This window comes from Cavia porcellus, unplaced genomic scaffold (genome assembly GCF_034190915.1).
Source record: "Cavia porcellus strain 051 isolate PalLab524CR breed Dunkin Hartley unplaced genomic scaffold, mCavPor4.1 scaffold_15, whole genome shotgun sequence".
Lineage (NCBI taxonomy): Eukaryota > Metazoa > Chordata > Mammalia > Rodentia > Caviidae > Cavia > Cavia porcellus.
In genome coordinates this window covers 70,775,545-70,800,261 of record NW_026947498.1, presented here as the reverse complement: position 1 = coordinate 70,800,261, position 24,717 = coordinate 70,775,545, and the positions used below count along the sequence as shown (strand labels likewise).

The 24,717-nt window shown below is 39.8% G+C and overlaps 1 protein-coding gene across 4 annotated transcripts in view; it reads right to left on the bottom strand.

Annotated features, from left to right (window-relative positions):
• The window catches only part of Kalrn (kalirin RhoGEF kinase), a 581,802-nt gene that overhangs the window by 272,343 nt on the left and 284,742 nt on the right, over positions 1-24,717 (bottom strand). For all 4 annotated transcript variants that reach the window (XM_063225109.1, XM_023562599.2, XM_063225110.1 and 1 more), the window contains exons 13-14: positions 22,864-23,038; positions 11,778-11,973 (exon numbers count right to left, since the gene is read on the bottom strand). In XM_063225109.1, the coding sequence (XP_063081179.1) occupies positions 11,778-11,973; positions 22,864-23,038 (371 nt within the window). The remainder of the gene's footprint in view (positions 1-11,777; positions 11,974-22,863; positions 23,039-24,717) is intronic.

Sequence of the window (24,717 nt, the reverse complement as noted above, 5' to 3'; positions counted from 1 at the left end):
ATAAACATATGCCAGTAGGACCATAGAGATAATGAACACTCATCTATTTTTAAAAAAGCATGACATTTAAGTTTTCCCCACATAGGGAATTTGCTCTCTGCTCTACTGGTTTAAAGCAGTAAGTTCAATCAGCTAGCAGCAAGTGCTACCACTGTTTATGGATAAACCAGCCAACGTTAATAAAACACCAGTCTACAAGGGGAAACTCAAGCCAATATCTGCCAGTCAAAAGCTGTGTTTATACCCCTTGTCTACCTTCCTGTCTTATTTAACTATTGGAAAAAATCTTGTTAGTTCACATTTTCAGTAATGTTTACATTCCTTTTGTGGAGCTGGTACATGTACATAACATTTTAATTATTTTTTTTATTTCCTTTCTCTCTGCACTCCCTTTTCTATGTCTTGATCCCCTTCCCATTTGAGAAAGATCTATCTTTTCACTTCTATTAACTTTCTTCTAGTATGCTCTTTATTTGTAGTTTGAGCTTCTCATACAAGAGAAATCATGTGATATCTAAACTTGTGTGCCTCATTTATTTCACTCAACATTATGGTGTCAAGGTACATTCACTTTCCTGCAAATGACTCAAGTTTGTCTTTCTTTATGGCATAGTAGTATTCCATTGTGTATAAATATCACATTTTCTTTATCCCTCTGTTGATGGACATACAGGCCATTTCCAAAACTTAGCTATTACAAATTGTATTACTATAAACAGAGGTATCATATATGATAACTTCAACTCTGTTGGGAAGATACCAGAAAGGGAACAGCTGGATCAAATGGAATTTCTAGTTCTAGTTTTTTGAGGAATCTCTATACTGATTTCCGTAGTAATTATACTGGTTTACATTCCCACCAGCAATGTAGGTGGGTTCATTTTCCCTACAACCTCGTCAGCATTTTTTATTTGATTTCTTAATGATGGTCATTCTTTCTGAGGTAAAATGGAATCTCAGTGTTGTTTTATTTTTATTTTATTTTATTGTGGGTTTCTTTTTCCTTTTGGAGACAAGATTTTACTACATAGTTCAGACTAGCCTCAAACTTGAATTCATGGTGATCCTTTTGCTTCAGTCTCTTGAGTGCTGGTATTACAAACTGCACCACTATGTCCAGCCTTGGTATTGTTTTAATTTGTGTTTCTCTAATGACCAGCAATGTTGAGCATTTCTTCATGTATTTATTAGCCACTGGACTTCTATGAAGCGTATCTATTTCATGTGACCATTTTTATTGCATATTTTATTTTGAAGGGTCTAATTATTTGAGTGCTTTATATATTGTAGATATCAGTTTTGAGGAATAGATGACAAGAATATTGTCCCATTCTGTAGGTTCTTTTCATTTTGTCGGTTGTTTCTTTTTCTGTGTAGAAGCTTTTTAGTGTCATATGACCCCATTTGTTGATTTTGCAACTGGGTTTCTGTTCAGAAAGTTCTTGCCTGTGCCTATTTTACTTTGTCTACTTTATCTTCCAGAAGTTTGTTTCACCTCTAACATTTGGTTATTTGATCCACTTTGATTTTAGTTTATGCTGAGATATATGGGTCTAGATCTAATCTTCATGTGGATCGCCAGTTTTCTCAGCACCATTTATTAAAGAAGCTATCTTCCCTCTAGTGTATGTTTCTCGCCGTTTTGTCAAATATAAAACAATTGAATATTCTTGGGCTTGACTGTGCACCTGCTATTCTGTTCCACTAACCCTCACGTCTATTTTTGTGCCGTACCATGCTGTGTATCACAACAGCTTTGTAATATCACTTCAGGTCCAAGACTGTGATGTCTCCTGCTTTGCTTTTGTTGCTCAGAACTGCTTTTTTACTCTAGGTCTCTTCTGGTTCCATGTGAATTTTAGAATTGTCTTCTCCAGTTCTGTAGTGAATGCTCCTAGTATTTTGAGACTGCATATAATCTGTGTATCAGTTTTGACCATATTGTCCTGCCTGTCCAGGAACAGGGCCTATTTTTCCATTTTCTGGTGTCCTCTTCAATTGCTTCTTCAGGGTCCTACCCTTTGCATTGCAGATGTCTCTTACTTCCTTATGTTAACTCTTAAGTTAGTTAATTTTTCTTGATGCTATTGTGAATGATATTTTGTCCTAATTTCTTTGTCAGTGGGTTCTTGTTAGTGTACAGGAAAGCTATTGATTTTGTATCTTGTTATATTACTGAATTTGGTTATTATTTCTATAGGTCTTTTGGTGGATTTCTTTTGGGCTGTCTACATACAGGATCATGTCATCTGCAAATAATAAGAAGAAGAATCTTCTCTGTTCCTATCTCATTTCTTTCTTTCTCTTGCCTAATTGCTCTTGCTAATGTTTCAAGTACAATGGTGAACAGGAGTAGTGATAGTGGGCATCCCTGTCTTGTTCTTGATTTTAGAGAAGATTTTCAGTTCTTTCTAACTTAATAAGATGTTGGCAGTAGCTTTGTCATAAATGGCTTTCATCATATTGAGATTAGGTCCTTTTATGTCTATTTTCTTCATTGCTTTTATCATGAAGATGTTGGGTTTTGTGAAAGGCTTTTTCTATGTCTGTTGAGATGATCATGGTATTTTTGTCCTTGGTTCTGTTCATGTTATGCATTACATTTATTGATTTGTGTATGTTGAGCCATCGTTGCATTCCTGGAATGAAGCCTACTTGGTCATGGTGTATGATCTTTTTGATGATTTACTTCATTGTTTGCCAGTATGTTGTTGAGGATTTTGGGGTCTATATTCAGTAAAGAGACTGGGCTATAGTTTTTATTTTGATTAGGTTTTTGCCTAGTTTTGGAACCAGGGAATGGTGGTTTCCAGACATGGCTTTTGGAATACTTTCCTTTCACCAAAAAGTTTGAGGCGTATAGGCGTTAGTTCTTCTCTTAAGTTTTTGTAGAATTCAGTAGTGAATCCATCTGCATCTAGGCTTTTCTTAGTTGTTAGTTTTTTTTTATTGCTTCAATTTCATTCCTGTTATTTGACTATTCTTGGTTTTTAAATCTTCTTGGTTCAGTTGATAATTTATATGTACAGTATCTAGCAATCTATCCATTTCTTCTGAATTATCCAATTTACTGGCATACAGATTTGTCTTCTAGGATCCTGAGGTATACTGTTAGGTTATTTGGGCTTATTCTGTTTTTAGGACGTGGGCATTCACAGGTATAAACTTCCCTTTTAGGCCTGTTATCATTGTGTTCCATAAGCCCTGATATGTTGTACTGGCATTGTTGCTTAGTTCTAAAAACTGTCCTGTTTCTTGATTTATTCTGTAATCTGTTATTTATTTATGAGCAATATGTATTGTTTAGTTTCCATGAATTTGCATAATTTTTGTATTTTCTTTTGCTGATTTCTACTTTCACTGTGCTATGATCTGAAGTTATCCATGGTATAACTTCAACTGTTTTACACTTGTTTTACCAGCTACTGTGTGGTCTATTTTGGAGAAAGTTCCATGTGCTATTAAGAAGAATGTGCATTCTGCTGTTGTTGTGTAGAGCACTGTAGAAATCCATTTGCTCAAAGGTTTTGCTCAACTTCTGTTATTTGTTCATTTTGTGATGTTGACATCCTACCCTAAAATTAGGTTTGTGTTTATCTGGTCTTTTATGTTTAGTAATACTTGTTTAATGAAGTTGACATTATGTTATGCCATTGTTTGGTGCATGTATGTTAATAATTGTTACCTCTCTTTTGCATTATTCCCTTAACCAACATGTGGTGACTTTCTTTGCCTTTTTTGATCAGTTTTGGCTTGAAGTACACTTTATAAGATAGTTACACCTTTAACTATAAGATAGCTAAACTTGCTTTTCTTCAGGTTCCTATAGCATGGAATATTGTTTTACAGTCTTTCATTTTTAGTCTACGAGTGTCTTTTTAGGTTAACTGTGTTTCTTGTATACAGCAAAGCATTAGATTTTGCTTCTTGGTCTATTCTGTCAGTTTGTGTCTTTTGACTCAGGGAATTAAGACTATCAACATTGAGAGTTATGACTGATAGGTACTGACTTATTTCTGTAATTAATTTATTTTCAAGTTGGGGATTTCCTACTTTGTACTTTTATTTTACTGTTCCGTCTACCTGGTGTAGTAATTCTATTGGACTTTTTGTCATTGCTAACTAACTTCATTGTTTTTTCTAGGATATCCTTGAGAATATTTTGGAGTGCTGGTTTGGTGGTCATAAATTTTTTAGGTGAATCTTTAACATGAAAATACCTTATTTCTCCATAAGTTTTGGGAGACAGTTTCTCAGGGTATATCAGTGTGTGTGAGGGAGTGCTACACGAACCAGCGTGGGCCTGATTGTTTTCACAGGCAGGGTGTGCCACATGGCCCCGCATGGGGCTCTCTGCCTAGTCTTTCTAATTCTTCTCCAGTACCCAAGAACAGACAGAGATATGCTTTCTTCTCCTCATCACGCCAAGGCTAATACTTAGACATTACCAGCAAGTCCAAAGTGGCTTCCTTTAGTGGATTTCTGCCTAGAGGGAAACAAAGTCCAATACTGAGTAACGGGTTGCCTTAGTTACGCTGGTTCTTTTTGTCTGCTGGTGATGCGACCCTGAATCCTTATTACTTTACTCTCTAAGATAACCTGGAAATGTACTAGGGTTAGAACCAGTCCTGACTTAGAATCTTGATACTGGGCAAGTTACCTATGCTCTTAGAAGCTTTACTTTCCTCAAACATAAACTAGAATTTTACATTCCTATCTCATAAGCTACCTACTTTCTAAGCTTATTGGAGGGTTACATGAGATAATGCATGTAAATCAATGCTATATACACATATATGTATTGTGTGTATTCCTGTCATATACACACAATCAGCGCATATCTTTATAAACATAGTAAGTATAGAGCACTGCTCCTAGATTCCATTTTGTTGTTTATTTGTCTTTGTTTTTAGTTCTTGGCTCTCATTTTAAACTTTTAACTTTCTGCCTTCTTACATTCATGCCCTCTTGGTTCCTATCTGTCACGGGCTTAATGGAAGTTGTGATCCATGCTGTTGTTTAATTCTGATTATCTACCTCAGCTTTGCTCAGATTCTTAGCTTTGGGAAAATTCTAACTCCGGATTTTTTGTTTATTCTCATCCCTAACTCCACTTGGCTCTGTTGGCTCTTAGTTATGTCCAGATTTTTTCTTTGGCCCTTCAATCTATGGCCCAAGACACAAAGAAGCTATGGTCCTGATGCTAATACCTTGTCTAAGACACAGAAGAATAGGGACCTAACCAACAACAGTATTCAGACTCAAAAGCCAAGTAGGTAAATTCCTAAAGGGTGGCATACTTCTATGGGCCACCAAATCCAAAGGAACACACCAATCTCAACACATGGTGAGCTAAAAGTAGATTCACTTTTGGGAGACATCCCATCACTCTGACTCACACCATCATAAATGCATCACACCACCACCAAACATGCAGTCAGGGAAGTATATAGCAAAGTCTGTACCTCCAAAGGGAAATTCATTTCTGGAGGTAAAAATAGTGTTTTATATAACTACAATATGGGAGAGTGGAAAAAATATTTTTCTTGTGTCACATGGTATAATTTCAGCATCTTTGCATGTTTATTTTTTTCTATCAGTTTCATAATTTCAACTCCCAGCTCCCAAAATAGCTGTGGGAGACAGAAAAGAATGCCTTGTTCTTTTGGCAGTCAACACCCTCTGGTTACTATTTTCAATTACCAGGAGGATGAGGTAGAGCATCTCCTTGACTGAAATGAAAAATAAAAAGAAATGGAGAAATTTCCATCTCTGCAGAGCAGGGAATAGGAAATGTCCCCTAACCTCTATGTCTATTTTCTAGAAATATAATTTAACACCCAGTTCTTTACCAGGGATTTGGCTCAGTGGCACAAGCACCTGCCTGGCAAGTGCAAGGTCAGAGTTCAATCCCCGGTACCAAAACAAAACAAAACAAACAAATAAAAAAAGGGACCTAGCTCTTCTTCACGTCCAGTCACAGAGCTGATTTATTCTGGTTCATTTTTATTCTGCATAGGTCTCTAGTGTTTAATATGCTGGACTTGGTTAAAGTGTCTCTCTGTATAAAGCTTACAGTTCATCTCTGTCATACTGAAAGATACTCGATGCTTTATGCTTAGTCCCCCACCAAAGAGATAGTGCAAGCTTAAGACCAGCCAGAACAGCCTCCAGGTCTCCCTGGAGACTCGGACCTTATGATTTCACTTGTCTCACTTGATACTACGTGAGACAAACCCAGGAAATATGAAAGATGAAGGTGAAGCCTGCCAGATCTCTGCACTCCTCAAAGACACAGCAGGCTGGGAATGGAGCACAGGAGAAAACAAGAGGCTTACTCAAGACATACCAAAGAACAGAAACAATCCCCTCCCCTCCCCTGCTCAAGCACAATTACACGAGTTCTAGCTAAAACCACTCAATTGGTCAGTACCTACTGATCAAAAGTAAGCAGAGTTTGCTTATGCTGACACAATTGCTCTTAACCTCTTTATAGGCCTATGCACAACCCCTTTCTTAAAGGCTCCTATAAATGCAGAATGACACGTATGTTCTTTCCATCAAGTAGTAGATAGAATGAAAGTGTTTATTATTCTCTAAAAAACAAGAGATTTCTTTCTGATGGGCCCACAGTATCCTGTGTCCATCCCCCAGCATGGTTGTTGTTTCTTAATACCTAGTCCTATTCTCACAGGACCACTGGATCCTGATGCAAGGGCCACATCCCTTTTCCATGTCTTCTTCTGCTGGCCCCCATCCTGCGTTTGACTCATATCACCCAATCAATAGATGATTAATGAACAACAGCCTTGTTCTCTTTCAGGGAAGAGCCAGCACATTCTTTGATGGAGACTACCTGAGAGTTTTGGTAAGGGATGGTCTTAGGTTTGAACCTGTGCTCTGCAACCCATTAACAGCAGGACATTAGCTCCTTACTCTTGTGGAGCTCTAGTTTTCTCATCTGTAAAATGGAATCATAAGAATGACTTCATATAGATGAGATAGAATGAGCTATAGTATATATGATTCCTGGTATCTAAGTGGCTCAAAATATCCATTTTTCCACTTTTTCCTTGGGTAGATTATAATTTGTAATTTGCAAATTACTCATGGGACTATCGAATGGTTCATATAAAATGTAAATATAAAATCTACTGGCAGGCGTTTATATAATTGCTTATATATACAATTATAAACTATGGTGGTTTGAATGCTAGTAGATCAGTGCTCTCAATCCTGGCTCATGTTAGATTTGTTCAGAGAACTTTTAAAACTCACCATGTCCTTGCTGTGTCCTGGCCATAGCAGTATAGCATCTGTGGCTGGGACCCAACCATCAGTAATTCTTAAAGTTCTTGGGGTGATTCCAACAGGTAATCAAAAGTGTGAGCTACTGGGTAAGATATTACAGTGGTCACATCCCAAGGAAACAGATACTCTTATGTTTCACTCAGTTAAAGAATGCTCTGTTCCCATGTTTATTTAGGGTTCAAGCCCACAATATGTGTTACTCTGCTTTCCTGGGTTGTGAGGTTGGGGATACTATTTTCTTTAAAAATAATTTTTTTTTGAGGTACTAGTGATTGAGCCGAAGGCCTCACACATGCTGACCAAGTACTTTCCCAATGAGCTATATCTGCAGCTTCTGGTCCACTCTAATTTCCTCAAGGAGAGAGGCTGCTGTGGTCCAGGGTCGGATCTGGGTCTTCCTGGATATGCTGTCTATACCTGCAACATGTTTTCCAATAATCTGTGTTTCTAAATATCTGTATGTTCTCAGATAGGGGACATTTTTTCTCTCTCTCATTCCCACTCTTCTTTCAGTGTTGATCTCTATATAGCATCCAGGTCAGAAATGACAAAGTCCTTTAATCAGGTTTTTAGATCAGAGTTTTCAACTCTGTTCCAAAGAATCACCTGGGAAGCTTAAAAAAAAAAAAAAAAAAACTGGGCCTACTCCAAACCAATTAAGATTCTTTGCAGGGTGTGAGCCAGACACTAATATTTTAAAGAACCACACCAGGTGATTCTAAATGTGCAGCCAGGTGGGGAACCAGTGCTTTACATCAAGGCTCTACTTCCCTTCTCTTCATACATTCCTGCTAAGCCCAGAGGAACATTCATTTTGAAAAAAATACAAACTTTCCTTTTTTTGTTTTTTCCTTTTATGAAATAAAGTTATTTGTGGTCCATTATTTTTTCCTACATTCATTCCATCCACAGTAATGTTCACGCTTAATTAATTCAGCAAACATTATTATTGAGATTTTGTTGGGTGTAAGACATAATCTCTCTGTTGGAGACTAAAAGGGTAAATAAACTGCCTCAGGCTTCTGGAGAGAATAGCTAACACATATTACCCCAACAGAATGCAGGGAATGCAGTGGTGGAATACAAGTATTACAGAGGATAGCTGTGGAACTGGATTGAATTCTTTTCCTTGCTCACGTCTGATCCAAATGCAACCTCACCATGACCATGTGGCAGGTATTCCTACCATCACCATTCCTTAGAGGAAGGCGAAGCTTCAGAGAGACTGGGTGATGTATTCGAGGACACCCAGGTAGTGAGAGTGGTGCCTGGGAATTCAACCCCAAATTTTTTCTCTTTTCTGTTCTCTTAATATCCATGCCCAAGGAGAAAGATCCTTGAAAGATGTAATTTATTTTAAAAATGTATGTACAGTATTCAAATGCTGGGGCTGGGCACTTCTTAGGCACAATAAATTCTAAACTTTACTGCCACCAGCTCTCAAGATTTTCCCTGAAACATCTGCATAAGGAGAGACTAAACATGAAAGCAACAAATCCATAGGATATGCAGCTTTTGGTTTATTCCTAAGGTCAACTGGTCACATGGCCAGATTTCATTGGAGACAAGACTTCTTAGGGTGGTTAGTCTGAATCATGGAATGTGAGAATTGCCAGGGAGTTTAGGAATCAAAATAGAAGAAACTAAGGTCTATGGAGAAATAAAAGGGACTTCCAAAGTTAGACTATTAGTAGTAGGAACAGACCTTGAATTTAGGCAGCATGTTTTTTTTCCCCAGTAAAACCAGTACCTTCCAATTTGAGGCTCAGACAGATAGTAATGTAGTGAGGAAAGACACAAGAATTATTTCTATTTGCCCCTATTCCTATGGCTGGTGGTGACTTAGGCCAAGCCCTTTGCTTTGATTATAATTACTGACTTGCCAGAGGGATTGAGGAGAACATGGATCAATGTTACACTTCACACTTCACAATAAGCATATAGAAATTCCCTAGTTCCATTTACTACTAAAAAAAAAATCAAATATAAGACATTAATTAATTTAGCAGGGAGGCTAAAAACCAACTAATTTTGCTAAATTGTATTTTATTTTACCTTTAGTCCAAATATGGTTCACTAGACAAACAGTACAAATACCCAAGCCATTACTTGTCTTTGGGAGGAGGTTTCCCTGGGTCCACCTTCACCCTACCCCAACCTTCAGTTATGGCATGACTCTGCCCTGCCCTTGCTGTGAGTCCAGAGATAAGGCCGACACCTTCTGTGCAGGAGGGCACGCTTCCCTGAAACCCTTGGATTCACTCCATTTGAAGCTCCATGGGCGCTGCCAGACCGAACAGCTCACTGTGACATGAGTAGGGGGAACAAATAGTCTCAGGAGAGAGGCCAACACCTCTTTTAACGAAGCTCATTTCTTGAATAGGATACTGTGGGGGTGGGCAGCCCATCTGCCTGAGGGTATTTGCATGGTTAAGATAGATGCCAAGCACAGCCAACCCCCAGTCACAAGCAGTTCTCAGAGACTGGCAACTCCCAGAAGCCTTTCTGTTACCATGGATACCTGGATCCTGGGTAGAGATTGGTTTACTCAAGGTCATGTCAGCACTCTGGCAGGAAGTACGCTTTGTCCTGGCAGCACATGCATTGAGAGGAGTAAAGGGTAAGCACCTTTGTACTGTTTCTCTGCCTACCTCTCTCCTAGACATTTGCCCACATGTCTCACAGCTCCCAGGCTTAGCTGAATAGCAGCTACAGGAGAATCTTGATGGTCACTATAAGGATGAACCTTGACTCCAGATGAGATTCTCAATCAAACAGAAGGGATTCAAAGATATAGCTCATGTGCTAGAACAACACTTCTCAAAACTTACATATAGTTTATTTAGAGATTTTGTTAACATGCCGTTTCAGATTGCTAAGTCTGAGATAAAGCCTGGGATTCCAAATTTCAGTTAGAAAGTTATATAGTTATCTCTCAAGCGATACTAATGCTGGTGCTCCTGGTCCAGGCCTACCCTGAACATCACTGTCCTTGATAGTGAATCATCAGATTAACCTGGAAGCGTTGTATTACAAATTAGACTGCTGGGTCCAAAGCCAAGAGAGCCTTTTAGGGTGTGCCCTCGAATCTACATTTCAAACACATTCTCTGGTGATGCTGACAATGGTGATTTGGGGACCATTCTTTTGAGAGCCACTGTCCATAGATAGCTGTGTAATTTAATTACTATGATCACAAGTAGCAATTCTCAGCCCTGGCTTGTACAGTTCAAAGTCTCAAGGGCAAGACAGTTTAATCAGACATCTGGGCATGGGGCCTGGGCACTGTCATTTTGAAAAATGTTCCAAGACAGACTGCCAGGTGAGTAGATCTTCATGGGTTAGGCTGAGCACAGCCTTATGTGCAAGTCACCCTGGTCTTTACAGATAGCTGCAGCCTGGTCACAATACAGATGAACATTCAAGGAAATATGATGATAAAAGTTAACAGCATTTTCTAGATTCTCTTTCTTTTGATTAAAGCTGAAATTCCTTGGAATGCTGGTATAGCCATAACTCTTTCAGGTCACCAAAACAAACACAGATCCCTAACGTTCAGTAGCATTTCTAAGATCTTCCTGAAACTCTCACAATAGCTTATTAGCAGGGACTTGATCCAGCTGTGTGTTAAGGCGCTGATGGCCTCTGCCTTTGTCTACCTTGTTCTATGAGCAAGGAACCTCAGTGAACAAGGACTAGGTAGGCACACAGTGGGGTGTGCTGGGTGGGAGAAGCCAGCTCCACTGCAAAAGACCAGACTAGTGGTCCTTTTCTTCTGGATCACCTTCTTTGGGAATCACTATGGCTTTCTCCAGCTCTAACATCAAAGGCTATCTTGGAGGATGGCAAACATACAGTAAAATCACATATTTATAAAATAAAGTTTGGAAAAATCTTGAGCAGGAAAAGAAGCTAAATCGGGATAGCGCAGTTGTGTTTTCCTGAGAAGTTGTATGACCTTGTCATAATTTTTTATCAGCACTGCTCACATTCACCCACAGACCAGTGATAAAATTGAGGACTTTGGGAAGCATGAGCTGCAGACCAGGAGACTGACTGGGAACAGAGGGCAGGTTAGAAAGTATGCATTAGGGGCAGGCACAGGGGAGTGGAAGAAGAGTCAGTTACATATATGAGTACTATTCCATGGATATTTGGCTGCTTTTGGCTTGTTTCTCCAGGATACCATTTAAAAATGAAACAAAAAAATGTATGCTGATTTCCATCACTGGTTTTCTCATTCTGTCTGCAATACCAAGAGTTCCTGGTCCTATTCCCATTTTTCCCATGAGGCAACCTTGGACAAGCTGCTTTGGCACTTATGGATTTGGCTTCTTTTTTTAAATGGAGGTTAAGTTTTTTATTCTGCAGGAGTAAAACTCATAAATAGTATAAAAGTGTTCCAGAAGCTAAATGGGCTCCTTGTGTCTGTCATTTCTCCCACCAGGAGAACAACAGGTCCCTACCTGAGGCCTGGACCTCCATGATGTACTGATGCAGATCCTGGCCCTGCTGGATGACCTCAAAGGTCATGTTGTTCATGGCCAGTTTCCGCTCTGTGTGGCGCTGCAGCCGCTGCTCTGCCAGGGTCAGATCTTCTGTGTTGAAGTCATTCATTTGCCTGAGCAAGTCCTCATTCCAGGCATCCAGCTCTGCTGTCACCTGTAAGGAACCATCGCCATCATTAGTACAAGTGTTCTGGACCCATGGAAGGCTCCAATGTTGAAGCTTGCTACTTCTAAATCTTATCAACTAACCCTCTCTGGAGGTAGTTTCTGCTTCACATCTTTCTGACCATTAGACTACATCTGAGCAACACTGCTATACACTCATGTACATGTGGGTTTAAAAGTGATCTGTATGTTTCTTTTTTTCTTTCTTTCTTTTTTTTTTTTGGTGGTACCAGGGATCAAACTCATAACCTCATGCTTGTCAGGCAAAAGCTTACCACTGAGCTAAATCCCTGGCCCCTGATCTGTATGTTTCAATGACCATAACAACAACTAAGAGCAGCAAATAATTTACGCTTGGAATTCTGGTTTATCAAGTTTCTCTGCACTCAGCCCATTTGATTCCCACAATGACCCACTGAAGCAGGCAGATGGAGATCTCCAGATACAGACAGATGCAGTGACTTGCCTAAAGTCTGACCTGCTAACAATGGGCAGAGTTTAAAACATAACTCGTTTTCCCCACTAACTGCAATGACTGTTTACCACCCTACAACTACTGCTCTAAAAGTAGCTCATCATGGGAGTGGTCCTCAGAAACCAAGTGGTGAGGCTATTTCAGAAGCAGAAATTGAAGGCTGGAGAAATCCCAGAGACTGGCTCAAAGTTACATAATCAGTTAAAGGGCTGGTATGCATTGACACAATGGAACCCATTCCAGTTCCTGTATTTCACTGTGCAAGACTGTCCCTCCATTACAAAGCCTGACACACCTGGAAAGTATGACTCAGGTAAATGTACTGTATAGCAGCCCTCTAAAAATTCAAGTAGATTACAATCATGTGAAAAGCAGTACTCATTCCAATGAAGACTGAAGCACTGATGAATGGGAACACAGCCCATTTCACGGATGAGATGGCTGGTAGATTATTGCTCTGTATCTTAACTCAGGTGACTTAACTACGGTTGGTCCTCTGCATACAGACTAAATCCTACGCCTCCTTTACATGTGCTGCAACCATCCACAGGTTCGGAATTCAGCAGTATTGAACTAGATCATAATTCCCCCTGATGTGAGAATCATTTTCAGGTCTTCTATTTCACACCACCTCTACCACAGCCCTGTGAAGGCAATAACATGTACTGTCACCGTTGCTGAGGGGTGAAAATTAAATGCACCCGAGTCACGTATTTGTAGTTTGGCTCAGCAGTCAGGACATATCCAGGACCCCAGTTTAGAGGTCTTCCTTATGCTGGGCACATCCCAACTGACAGGTCATATTCTCTTACTAAACACTGCTGCTCCAGGTGCAGCAGTGGACACGGGAACAGAGGAGCAGCTCAAGGCCAGTGAGGGAAGTGCTCTTGTACCCCATGCTAGGGCCGGGAAAGCCACGCAGTCCCTCACAGGAGGTCGATGTTTGGGTCATAGGATTCCATTTGTTGTCTAACAGTAAGGCCTTTCTTCAATCAAAATAGAAACAGATGAAAGTGTAGTAGTTTCTTTTAAGTTAAGATGGGGGAACTGGGTAAATAACACCCTCACTGCCCTGAGTTCCCATTTCGTGCCCCACATCTTTTCAGGTCAACTCAGGGATCTGCAGAACTCAGCAGGGAAACTCAGTATCCACTGTGGGGAGACCTCAGGGGAGCTCCATCTCTGAGTAGTACTTCATTCTCTAAACAGAAAAAGGAGTTAAATAGAAGATAAGCAAGATTTATTTATATGGGATAACTTCTATATATTTTTTAAATATATCTTAAATACATACATTTTAAGTATGCAGTTAGACGAGTCTTGAAAATTTTCTACATTCCTGTGTTAATCACTAGAAACAACATTCAGGCCTTTCCATTGTCCCCTTTGAGGGAAGTTCTGCCCTGCCATCGCCAGGCACCGTTTCCTGACTTCTACCATGCCAGGTGGAGTTGTGCCTACTCTTAGACTTCCTGTGGCTGAGACTGCAGGGTGTGTAGTTGGGTGCAGCAGTTGTTCACCCCTCGCTAAGCTGAGTGTACTCCACTGTCCTGACACAACACAGTTTATTCATCTGCTCCCCTGATCACCTGCTTCTGGTTACTTCCAGCGTGTGGGTGGCCATTATGAGTAAGGCTGATGTGACAGTTCTTATGCAAACAAGTCTTTGTGTGGGCTCAGGTTTTCCCTGGGAGAATTGGAGAATCACAGGGGTAGGTGTATAGGAAACTGTCAGAGAATTCATCAAAGTGATCATAACATTGCACATTGTTTTATGTTTACAGGAGCAGTGTATGAAAGTTGCAGTTGCTGGCATTACCATCTTTGTAATATGGTCATGCTAGTGAGTGTGAAGGGATATGCTATTATGGTTTTAAACTGTGTTTCCCTGCTGATTGATGATGCTAATGATAACGAGCACATTTTCATGTTTACTGGACATTTGTATATTGGTCTTTGTAAAGTGTCTCTTCAAGTCTTTTGCCCTTTGTTAGAAAACTAGGTTATTATCTTTTGTGGAGTTGTAAGAGGTCTTACTATTTTTAGATATAAATCTTTTATGAGATAATGTATTAACTTGTTGTCCATTCCTTATCTATCAGTTATGGGAAATTCAAACAAAATTACTAAGACAACAAGTATGAAAGAACCTGCTTCTTTTCAACTTCAGTTTTTTGCTTCTATGAAACAGATGCTATGAAGGATCCTTCTGTTTCAGGAAGAATCAGAAGGGTCTGAAGGCCAGGATCCATGACGCATGCTGGTAAGAGGAAGCAGAGAAGACCGAGGTGCTTCAGTTGGGAGAGCAAGCCCCAGGAGTCTGGTATCTTGCGTACAACACACACGGAAGGTGAAATCCATACAGCAGTCTGATTCTGGCATCTCTCTATTCTTTCCGCTCTGCTTAGCCCCCTCCACCCATCAGCTGACACTGATGGCGGAAGGACCCAAGCCTGCTGCACAGCCTGAGAGCGGGACTGTCAAGGCGTCGCTCAGGGCAGCAGCCTGCCCCTAAGGTTACCTCCAGGGCCTACGACTCTTCACTCTCCCGTGTCTGACTATCCTTTCTGACTCTCCTTAAGCACCACTGCTAGAGCCTTCAATTAGTCTAACCTGTATGTTTTACAATATGAACTGGATAGAGTTTAAATTATTCACTCTCCTGTTTAATTTGCTTCCTTGACGAATGTTCTTTCAATGAGTTCCTCTTCACCTTCTTTCCTCTAACATGCAACAGGGCTCTTTTTTGGTTGTTTTCTGTTAAGAAAAAAATCTTTGTTTCAAACCTGCAGCTAACCTTACTGCTAATGTATCAGCCTCCCAACCACAACCAATGCTTTATACTGTCAGAATAACTAGTCAGCACTAGTTAAGAACTAGTTAACTTTGGTTAAGAACTAGTCAAGTGATTTAAGCCTAGTCCCCATCTGCCTCCTTCTTGATCCAATAGCCCTGAAATGGCCTTCCCAGTCTGTCCAATTCCTGACCACTCTTCAAAACAAACTCTCTGAGCCAGGTACGATGGTGTAAACCTATAATCTCAGCGTTCAGGAGGCTGAGGCAGGAGAAGCTAGCTTGTGGCTACATATGGAATTTAAGGCCAGTCTGGGCTATTTAGTAGGTTTAAGGCCTGTCCAGAATATAGGGAGACCTCTGTCCAAAACCAAAACAACCAAAACCAAAACCAAAACCAAACAAAACAAAAAATCCCAACAAAACGTCTGGCCTGAATAGTTTTCACCACATCTCCAGGCCCAGAGGCTTTTCTCTGGTTTCTCTTGTGGGTTGGGAGCTTGTTCAATCAGAGATGAGACTGTGAAAAGCAAAACTTGAATCAGGGCACAAATTTGGTGATTTAGGCCAGAATTAAGAGTCTGAACCCAATGAATGAAAGAAGGAATCCCAGAGGGTTCTCGTTTTTTAGTCAAGGATTTTTGCTTTCTCCTGCTACTGAATGACTCTGTCTTGCTCCTGGCCTGCTCAATTGCCTTCCTGGCTCTCGTGGCCTCAGTCTCCTGACTCTCCTAAATTTACTGGAGTGTTAGAATACGATGGCCTCCCTGAGACATACCTGACAATATTTTGATTCTAACAATGGTCTACTTCTACTGACACAGGAATCAGACAGGAGGCCAAACAAAGTGTAGAAAGAAGCAGCAGCAGTAGGAAATGGGAAAGTTTACTTCAAAAAGAAGTTCAAGCCTTGCCTACCATGTGAGATTACCAAATCTATATTCTGCTGCCAACAACTGGTCCACAGGTTTTGGTCCACTGTTGGTTTGGCAGCCTCCCTGAGATTCATTGGCTTCTCCCATTTTCTGGGTTTTCCCCAGAATATTTGTTGTAGAGAAAACATTATTCTTGATATATTTTATTTTGTACCTGCCCAAGTCAAAACTCACCTTCCTCTTTCTCTTATTTCCTATGAATTGTTCTCATCTACTTAAGTCATCTACTTAGTTCCTCCCTGTCACCTGTAGAGTTGGAAATCTCACTGAGAAGTTATTTTTTAAAGATAATTTTTAGACACTGATAATGCTTTTGATGCTAAGGAAGATATTTTATTTTGAACTGGGCATTTACTATGGGATAAACAGTGGGGTAAGCAGTTATTTAACTTTCCTTTGTTTAACCTTCAGAGCAACTTGAGAGGAATTGCAAAACACAAAGAAGCCAGTTTTCCAGGATTAGAGCTGGTGGTGGCCGAGCTAAGCATTCAACTATGAAGTCCAATACTCTTAATCATGGCATTGTATCAATACAGTTGCTCCAAAAATCGATCTCTGGGAATATCCTTCTTTTGTATTCTTACATCAGAGAAGTGCCAATTTTACCCTTCCTCAGCTCTTTTCTTTGAAAAGAAATCTATAATTCAGTTTTCTTTGCTTCACATGAACCTTTTCAATTAATCATGTGTTGTTTGAATAGATCAATAATCATGTGTTTGTGACCGAATATAAATGCCAGGCATAGCTTATTCTTGCAAGAAAGCACATTGCCTTTCACCAATAGGATATTTTGTTTGTTAATTACATTTTTTATTGATTCTACCAAATTGCTCAGTATAAAAGTAATGTTAAGCTGTCTAGTTTTCTAGTTCTTTAGGGTGCCTTGACACATCTGCAATTGGAATCGGGATGTGAACCAAAGGACTAAAGTTCCAGCAGGGAAGTACATGCGTTTCCCTGCATGGAAAGGTTCTTTGCAGAGCAAAAGCAAACATTTTTGGTTCCCACCACATACTCAGGGGTCCCTGGAATGACTCAGCAAGGAATTTGGGAAGAAACAGCAAGAAGGATGATAGGGTGCTTAACTGCTTAAAATTTAAAGAAAAAATGTACATAGAATGAATATACATACATATATTCAATTTATATACTCATAATACATTGTGAATAACATAACAATGTTGGCTGCACTGTACTGAGTACGAAGCACTAGGAGTTTTGCTAGAAATGTTGCGTGTGTTAAGTCATTAAGTCTCATACAACCCTATGAACATGGAAATACTGTCATTCTCATTTTTCAGACATGGAAACTAAAACTTCAAGAGCATAAGTAACTTGCCTACGGGACAATTAGTAAAGTCAGTGAAATCCAAACAGGCTTCAAACCCATGCAGTCCAGTCTAGCTCAAGATGTTGCAAATGATCATGGCACTATACTGCTTCCAACGAAGAGGAAAAAAAAATATATATATATATATATATTATCACCTCAACATGTCGAATGTATTAAAGCTTAATATCATCCCAACTAATGGGGGAAAACAGATCACATTTCATTGGAAAAGGATGCTACTGAAATGCAGGGGCTGTTTACTGCAAAATGAGAACTTTATCTTCCATGTCATTTTTATTAAGAAGAGAAAATGAAAGCTAAATATTCTCCACTTGGCTACAAGCCCTGGCTGACTGAGAAAGAAGTTCTGTAGCTGAAAAGACTCTCACTGCACAAAAAGAGCTATTTTATCTATAACGGGTTCGTGTGTTGATGCAGACTACTGTCGTGACCCTAAAACTACTATAGCCATTTATTCTTCTTACTACAGTAACTAACAAAAAAGAACAGAAAAGCATTATCCTAGATTAGTGAGTTCCAATACAGATTATCTTAATGATAGCACTTTCCTCTGTTTCAGAAATGCAGTATATTCACAGTCTGTATGAGGGCTAAAACATTTATTTAAACAGCTATATAAAGACCTCTGGGGTTACTGCAAGAATTTTCTGGAAAAACAGTGGGACTCAATTTTAAAGAAATCCACTCCAGTTGTTTTTAATTTGTGGTAAAATAATATAAGAACCTATTGCAAAATGTTGTAATTGATCAGTTCCAATGTTTAATTACCTACTTTCTATTCCAGTTGGATCACCTGGAGAGCTGGGTGGTTAATTTTGTGGGGGTTTTTGTTCACCATCAATATGATTAAATCTGCAGCCTTTGATACCATCATGACTTAATGTTAATAGGATTGAAAGGGATCCTGAGTAGGAATTCTGTCTATATCATTGCCTCTTACCACTTTGAAACTTATGGAACTCTATTCTGTTTTCAAACAATCTCTGTTTTGTTGAAGAGCTCCTCCAACACACATTGCTCACTGATTCTAGTACCTAGTAATTCTTGAGTGTCAAAATAGTTTTTTGTCTTCCCTAAGCCCTAATCTTGGAGTTTACACCTACTCCCCTCTACTGCATCCTTACCAGAAAGGAGGAGCACATAGCATTGACTGTTGATGATATTACCTGAGTTCAGGTCTGCATCTCCAACCCTGCCCATTATAGAGCCTGAACGTTTCTATCACAGATCTTTGATCATTTACTGAAAATTGGTGACATGTCAAACTATATGAATACTCCTTTTTTAAAAAGAAAGATGGTAGGGAGAACTTCCCAATGATTCTGAAATCAATTTGACCAAAAAACAAACAAACGAACATCCTTAGAAGATACTACTGCATTAAAATTTTCCAAAGAATTTGACTTACTTTCATTGAATTTCTTTTCTATTTTCTTCCCAAAGGATCCAATGTACATTTAGAAAACACTACAGTGATCTCTAAGAAGAACCCACAGAGACGTTCTTGAATGAATTTTCTTTTCTTTCTTGATATAGTTCTTTCTTGATATACTCATAGGTGGGTGTTAGATATTACAAACATGGAGAACAGCCCGTCTCTGAGAGTCTCACAATACAACTAGAAGCAGAGCTATGACCTGGATAAGGTGACGGGGCCCTTAAATGGCCCACAGCCAAAAGTGGTTGTGCAGCCTAATGGCTCTGCCATGGGAGGACAATGTCCACTGAAGCACCGAAGGGTCCTGCTGACCTGGACGACATTTCAAATGGCCACAACCTTGGTAGTGGTAATTAATTTAAATTTACTTGCAAAGACTGAAGAAACATGAAAAAAAATGTGAACATGTAAGGGGAAAAATATAAAAGCTTCCATTTGAGTTTTTTAAAAGTCCGGGATCTTAGAAGCACTAATTCTGGAACAAAAACAAAAACAGGAGTTTTTCAACCATCATCAGACTAACGAGGTAGCATATAAATTCGCTAAACAGGCTGCTCTGGAAGATGCCAGAGTTCTGAAAAGGACTCAGCCAAGGTGTATGCACAGGAGGTGGGCACGGCTGGAGTCCCTTCAGGGAGGGTGTTCAGAGTCGGTATCGGGACACCACGCCATACACAGACAGAAGTGAATAAACTGGAGACATGCACCACAGAGAAGGGACTTGGGCAGGTTTAGAGTTAGAAGAGACTGCAGAAGTAATAGCTCATATTATCATGATTTTAAAGATAAAGGAAAAGAGATCAAACATTTTCAAATGTTTTCAAGGCTTCTAAATAAAAGAGAGCAAATTTGTCTTGTTTTGTTGTTACTATTGTTTGCTTTTCTTTAGAAAAAGAACAAGGACAAAAGTATAAAATGGTAGAGATTTTGGTTCAACACCATAATGAAATTCTGCTTCTTCTCCCCTCTTGCCAGCCCATGCTTCTAGAGTCTGGACATATTTTGCTAGAGGCTCAATGGGATGCTCTGGGATGCCATCAAGCCTCTCCAGTATATCTCACTAGAAGCCTTCACAGGCATTCTGACAAGGCCAACACCCAGTATTCCTACCTCATGGTAAGGCTCCCTGTCACAGAATTATCCCAGTGCTTGATGCTGATGACTGTTTCTGAGCTTCTTCTCAACTAACCCGCTAACGCCAAGGACTACTATATTTTCAATGCCAGCATAGTTTTTCATACATGGCAGGTACCTACGAAATGTTTACTGAGTTGAATTTCTGTGCAGGTGAAAAACAGACTGAATAATCACTGTTTAATACAAAATGCTAAGGTCCTCTGCATGCAAACAACTGGTGAACCACGAGGAAGTCAAAGTCAACTTTTCCTTTCTTAACAGAAGTTTCCCCCTTGAACTAGGATTTTCCAAAGCTCAGCCTGGCCCCAGTGTATCAGAACGTAAACCCTACAATTTAAGAGTTGCCTATTTTGCTCTTTATTCAAGTACTCAGATAAATCTCAGTTGCACTGAAAAAATTTTGCCTGAGATTATGATTTGTTAAGACTGTAAATGTGGCCTATATTTTCATAAAGTCCTTTGTTTAAACTATTTTTCTTGCTGTCATTTCTAGAACTCTCCAACATGAATATGCCCACTTCAAGGGATACCCATGATTAACTACTAATAGGAAAATGTCTTCTACATAAATACACATATGTATATGTATCATTTGCACACATTTAATGAAAAACACATGAATTTCCTTAGACTTTCACTAGTTAAGTGTATCAGAGTCGCACTCTGACCACATAGCAGATGGCTTTGTGCTGTGTGTTGTAGGAGAAGGCTCCTCAGGGAAGTCAGGAATGCCAAAATAAGATTGTGCCTTATTTTTTCATTGCTGTTTGCATATTTGAAATTATTGTTCTTTTCCTGTTTCTCTTAAATGGATTTATCTATTATCTAGTTTAAGATAAACTAACCTGTACAAAACGACATGGCTTACCGAGGTTCCTGTAAAGAAACTGCCGTTTGAAGATAATACTAATCACAAAAGCAAAGGGAAACTTTGAACTCTCTGTCAACTGCATTATGGTGTTAAGGGAAAAGTGACAATCTAATCATAGCTGTCAAGAAACTGAGGAAAAAATAATTGGAAATTATCAGGGACATTGCATATCTGGCATCACAATTGCTAATGAAAAAGCTAAGCTTTTACAAAGAGGGATATGGAATCTTGAGATGATCAGCCAGTGACAGAACATCAAAAGTATGCAATTGAGAAGGTGCACAATCATAGAGTTTGGATGGCCCTGGCCTATGTTTGCTTCCAAACATACTTGTTATTTCTTAATGATCATTCTAATTGTAGAAAACTTAAACATGCAAGAAAGCATCCGGGATGGGGAAGGTGGTGGTCAACGTTACTATTTGGTAAAGATTTTCTGCCATCGTGACTAGCTCATATAAAATGTCCTTCATAAGTGGAGGATGAGCCTCAGTGCTGGCTTTTAGAAGACACCATGGTCCACTGAGTCCCACTGTTTAGCATCCATGAAGACACATCAGGAATGTAACCATAACCCTGGTTTTGAAAACCTGTCTAACAAATTTGGGATGTTTCACTTTACATGAGAGTGTCCTCTAATCTCACCCCAGTTTATAGTGTGTAAGCCAAATATATTGTTGTTGTTGAATAAAAACAGATGGGTGCAGTAGCTTATGCACTGCTCTAATTTTTAAATTAATTGGCCCATCTCAGCCATTAGTAATAAGCTAAGGAGTCATGCTTAGGTTCCCCCAGACATCAGAATAGCTGCCCTGCTCTGGCATGTACTAATCCTTAGGAATTTGGAGTATGTGCAGGAAATGCCTTCCATTAGGTCCTGTAAGCCGGAGGCCACCCTGGCTTATGTCAGTTCTGACATGGCTTTTATTACAGAAACCATAATTTCACACTCTGAAGCTCCTCTAGGAGTTTGTTCTTCATCCCACAGTGAAGCAGAGCTGGTATTTGAAAATAATTTCATCACCATCAAAAATAACTTCTGACAATCTGACTTGAGGCAGAGTGTTTCCATAGGTGTGGCAGAATTTGCATTTGTATTTAAGATTAGATGCAGGATCTTCCCCAGCTTTCTACCTCCCGCCAGACGGGGAACAAGATCTCTTCAAAACTTGGATGTCATCGTCTGCATCAGAGGATTCAGAGTCAAATCACTAGTTGCATCTAGCTATTTTATCAGGTCCTCACACTATGTCCCCACATTTGCTCTTCTGCATTACAAAGCTGCCTAAGTTACGGTGTCACTGGTGGGGTGGTTGTGACCTTCCAAAATCGAACAGAGGAGTCTGTGAGATGAACAAGCAAATGCCTCAGCAAACTTACTTTCCTAACAGGCAGAGTCTGAACCAAGATAGGGGTCTGCCTTCCTGCAGCTCCTGACTTCTTGGCTGCTGTGTGACTTCATCTAATGCCTTATCTGCATGAGCTAAGGAGACTGCCTAATTTTAACACCTTCCCACTCAATAAGCTATGAAATTCAATGATTCTGATTTAGTCAACTGCCAACTTTATGGTCTTTCAGTAGCTAAAGTACCAACTAAGAATCTATGAACAGCAACAAAAAATTTTCAATTAAGTAATTCATTGGCAGAGAGTAAAACAGAGGAGCTCTATTTAGCAGTGGGGGTGAAAAGGAATGGAAGGAATATATCATGGTGGAATGTGAATTATGTGAGCCCTAAAAATGCAAAGCATAATCCCCTCTACTTCCTTTGGGCTACCACCTGTCCACACACTGTGGCAGTACCCTTGCCCAAGAAGTCCTTGATGGTGCCCACTCCCACCTCCCCTCCTCCTGCTGGTTCTCCGTTCCCCATACCTCAATGGTGTACTGCTCAAAGATCCGCAACTGCAGGAAGATGTCCAGCTTGATCTTCCGCTCGTGGAACAGCTCCTCCATCTGCACCTGGGCATCATCCAGCTGTTGTAGGACTGACTCAATGTGGCTGATGGAGCTACTGTGTGGCGTTTTGTTGTTGGACACAGCCGAGTCCCTGTGGCAGAGTGGGGGGAGAAGGAGAAAAGGAAAGACCTTGGCATGTTAAAAGGACAGAGGAGGAAGGATCTTTCCTCATCTAAGCAAGATGGATGTGAATCAGGTGAGTCATTCAGCCAACAGAAATTTATCAAACTCCTCCTGTGAGTTTGTCACTATCTGCTTAGTAGGGGAACCAAAAATATATGCATTCTTTTTTGGGTTCATGATACTTATTTCTAAGACTAACTGGTCCACTATTCCTAGAAAGAACTGAAAAAGAGATCAAGTGAAATAAATTACGGTAAAGGGTCTTAGAAAGCATAAAATATTAGATGAATGGAATGGTTTTATACACATGTACAATCTAACATATATGGCTTTTAATATACACACATACATAAATTAAAACATATAAGGGCAGACGAATTAAAGGCATATGGAAAACAAAAACCTAAGTTTTACCTCACAGAATTGTTAAAGTAAGATGACATAATGGCTGCAGAAATTAGTCATCCACTTTCAAATGCTATGCTAAAGTTGTGGGTTGGTATCTTTAAAAAGCTTTAAACTGTACTTATGAAAGTGTGGGATCTAGAATCTGCAAAATTGGATTACTTCTCCACTCTGACATACACGGACCAGTGGCCCTATGATTTTACTCTCTGAACCCCAAATGCCTTACTTGCTATGTGAATTTAGTAAACCCATGCCATGTCCACTTTATAGTTTGCTGTTAAACAAGACAGTGTGTGTGAACTGCGACCAGGAGTGTAGTGCTTGAATAAGTATTAATTACTACACTTGACAGAAGTGAAATGCCAAGTGCAATTGAGGTAGAGGCTCAGACTTGAAGAAGTTACAAGATGCTATGACAGTCAACAAAAGGTTTCAGAGAAGATAATACGGTGTAGGTGTAAATTGATCCCCTTGAAATCTCACGTGTTAGAGGCAGGCTTCCAGGAAGTGATGGGATCTTGACAGCTCTAACTTCATTAGTGGATTAACCCTTTGATGACACAATTTGATAGCATTATTGAGAGGCAACAGAACAGAACAGGGACTATATATAGTCCCTAACCCCTTCTTTTAGAATCTTTCCCTTTCTCTCTGCTTCCTGACTGCCATGAACTAAGCAGATTTCCCTAGCACAGCCTTCTTTAATGATGTTTCTGCCTTGGCACAGGCCTAAAAGTAACAGGGCTGGTCAACCGTGCACTAGAACCTCTGAAATCATAAGCCAAAATAAAGCTTTCCCTCACTGTTTTCTCGGGTATTTGATCACAGCTACAAAAAGTTAGCATAGATGAGTTTGATTTTGGAGTTTAAAGAAATGAATAAGCACAGGAAGGTAGGTGGGAAGGGGCAGTATTCACTTAGCAGAGTGTAAGCGAAAGCAGTAGGGAACAGGGATGTGCTGCAGAGGAGAGCCAAGAGAGATGAGGTGGTGCTGGGCTCTCCAAAGAGGTAAACTAGGAAATAAAGAGAACTGTGGAACTTTAGTCCAGAGTCTATAAGGCCCTGCGTAAGCTAGAGCCCTGCAACTTGAAATGAACTGGCATATTCATTATCTTGTGATTACCTTTATTTATAATACAATTTATGAAGTCAGGAGGACAAATGAAAAACCACTGCTTTAGAATCATCTTATTAGCAGTTGCTTTGAAAGTTATGTCCTTTGGGACTATGCTTGTCTCA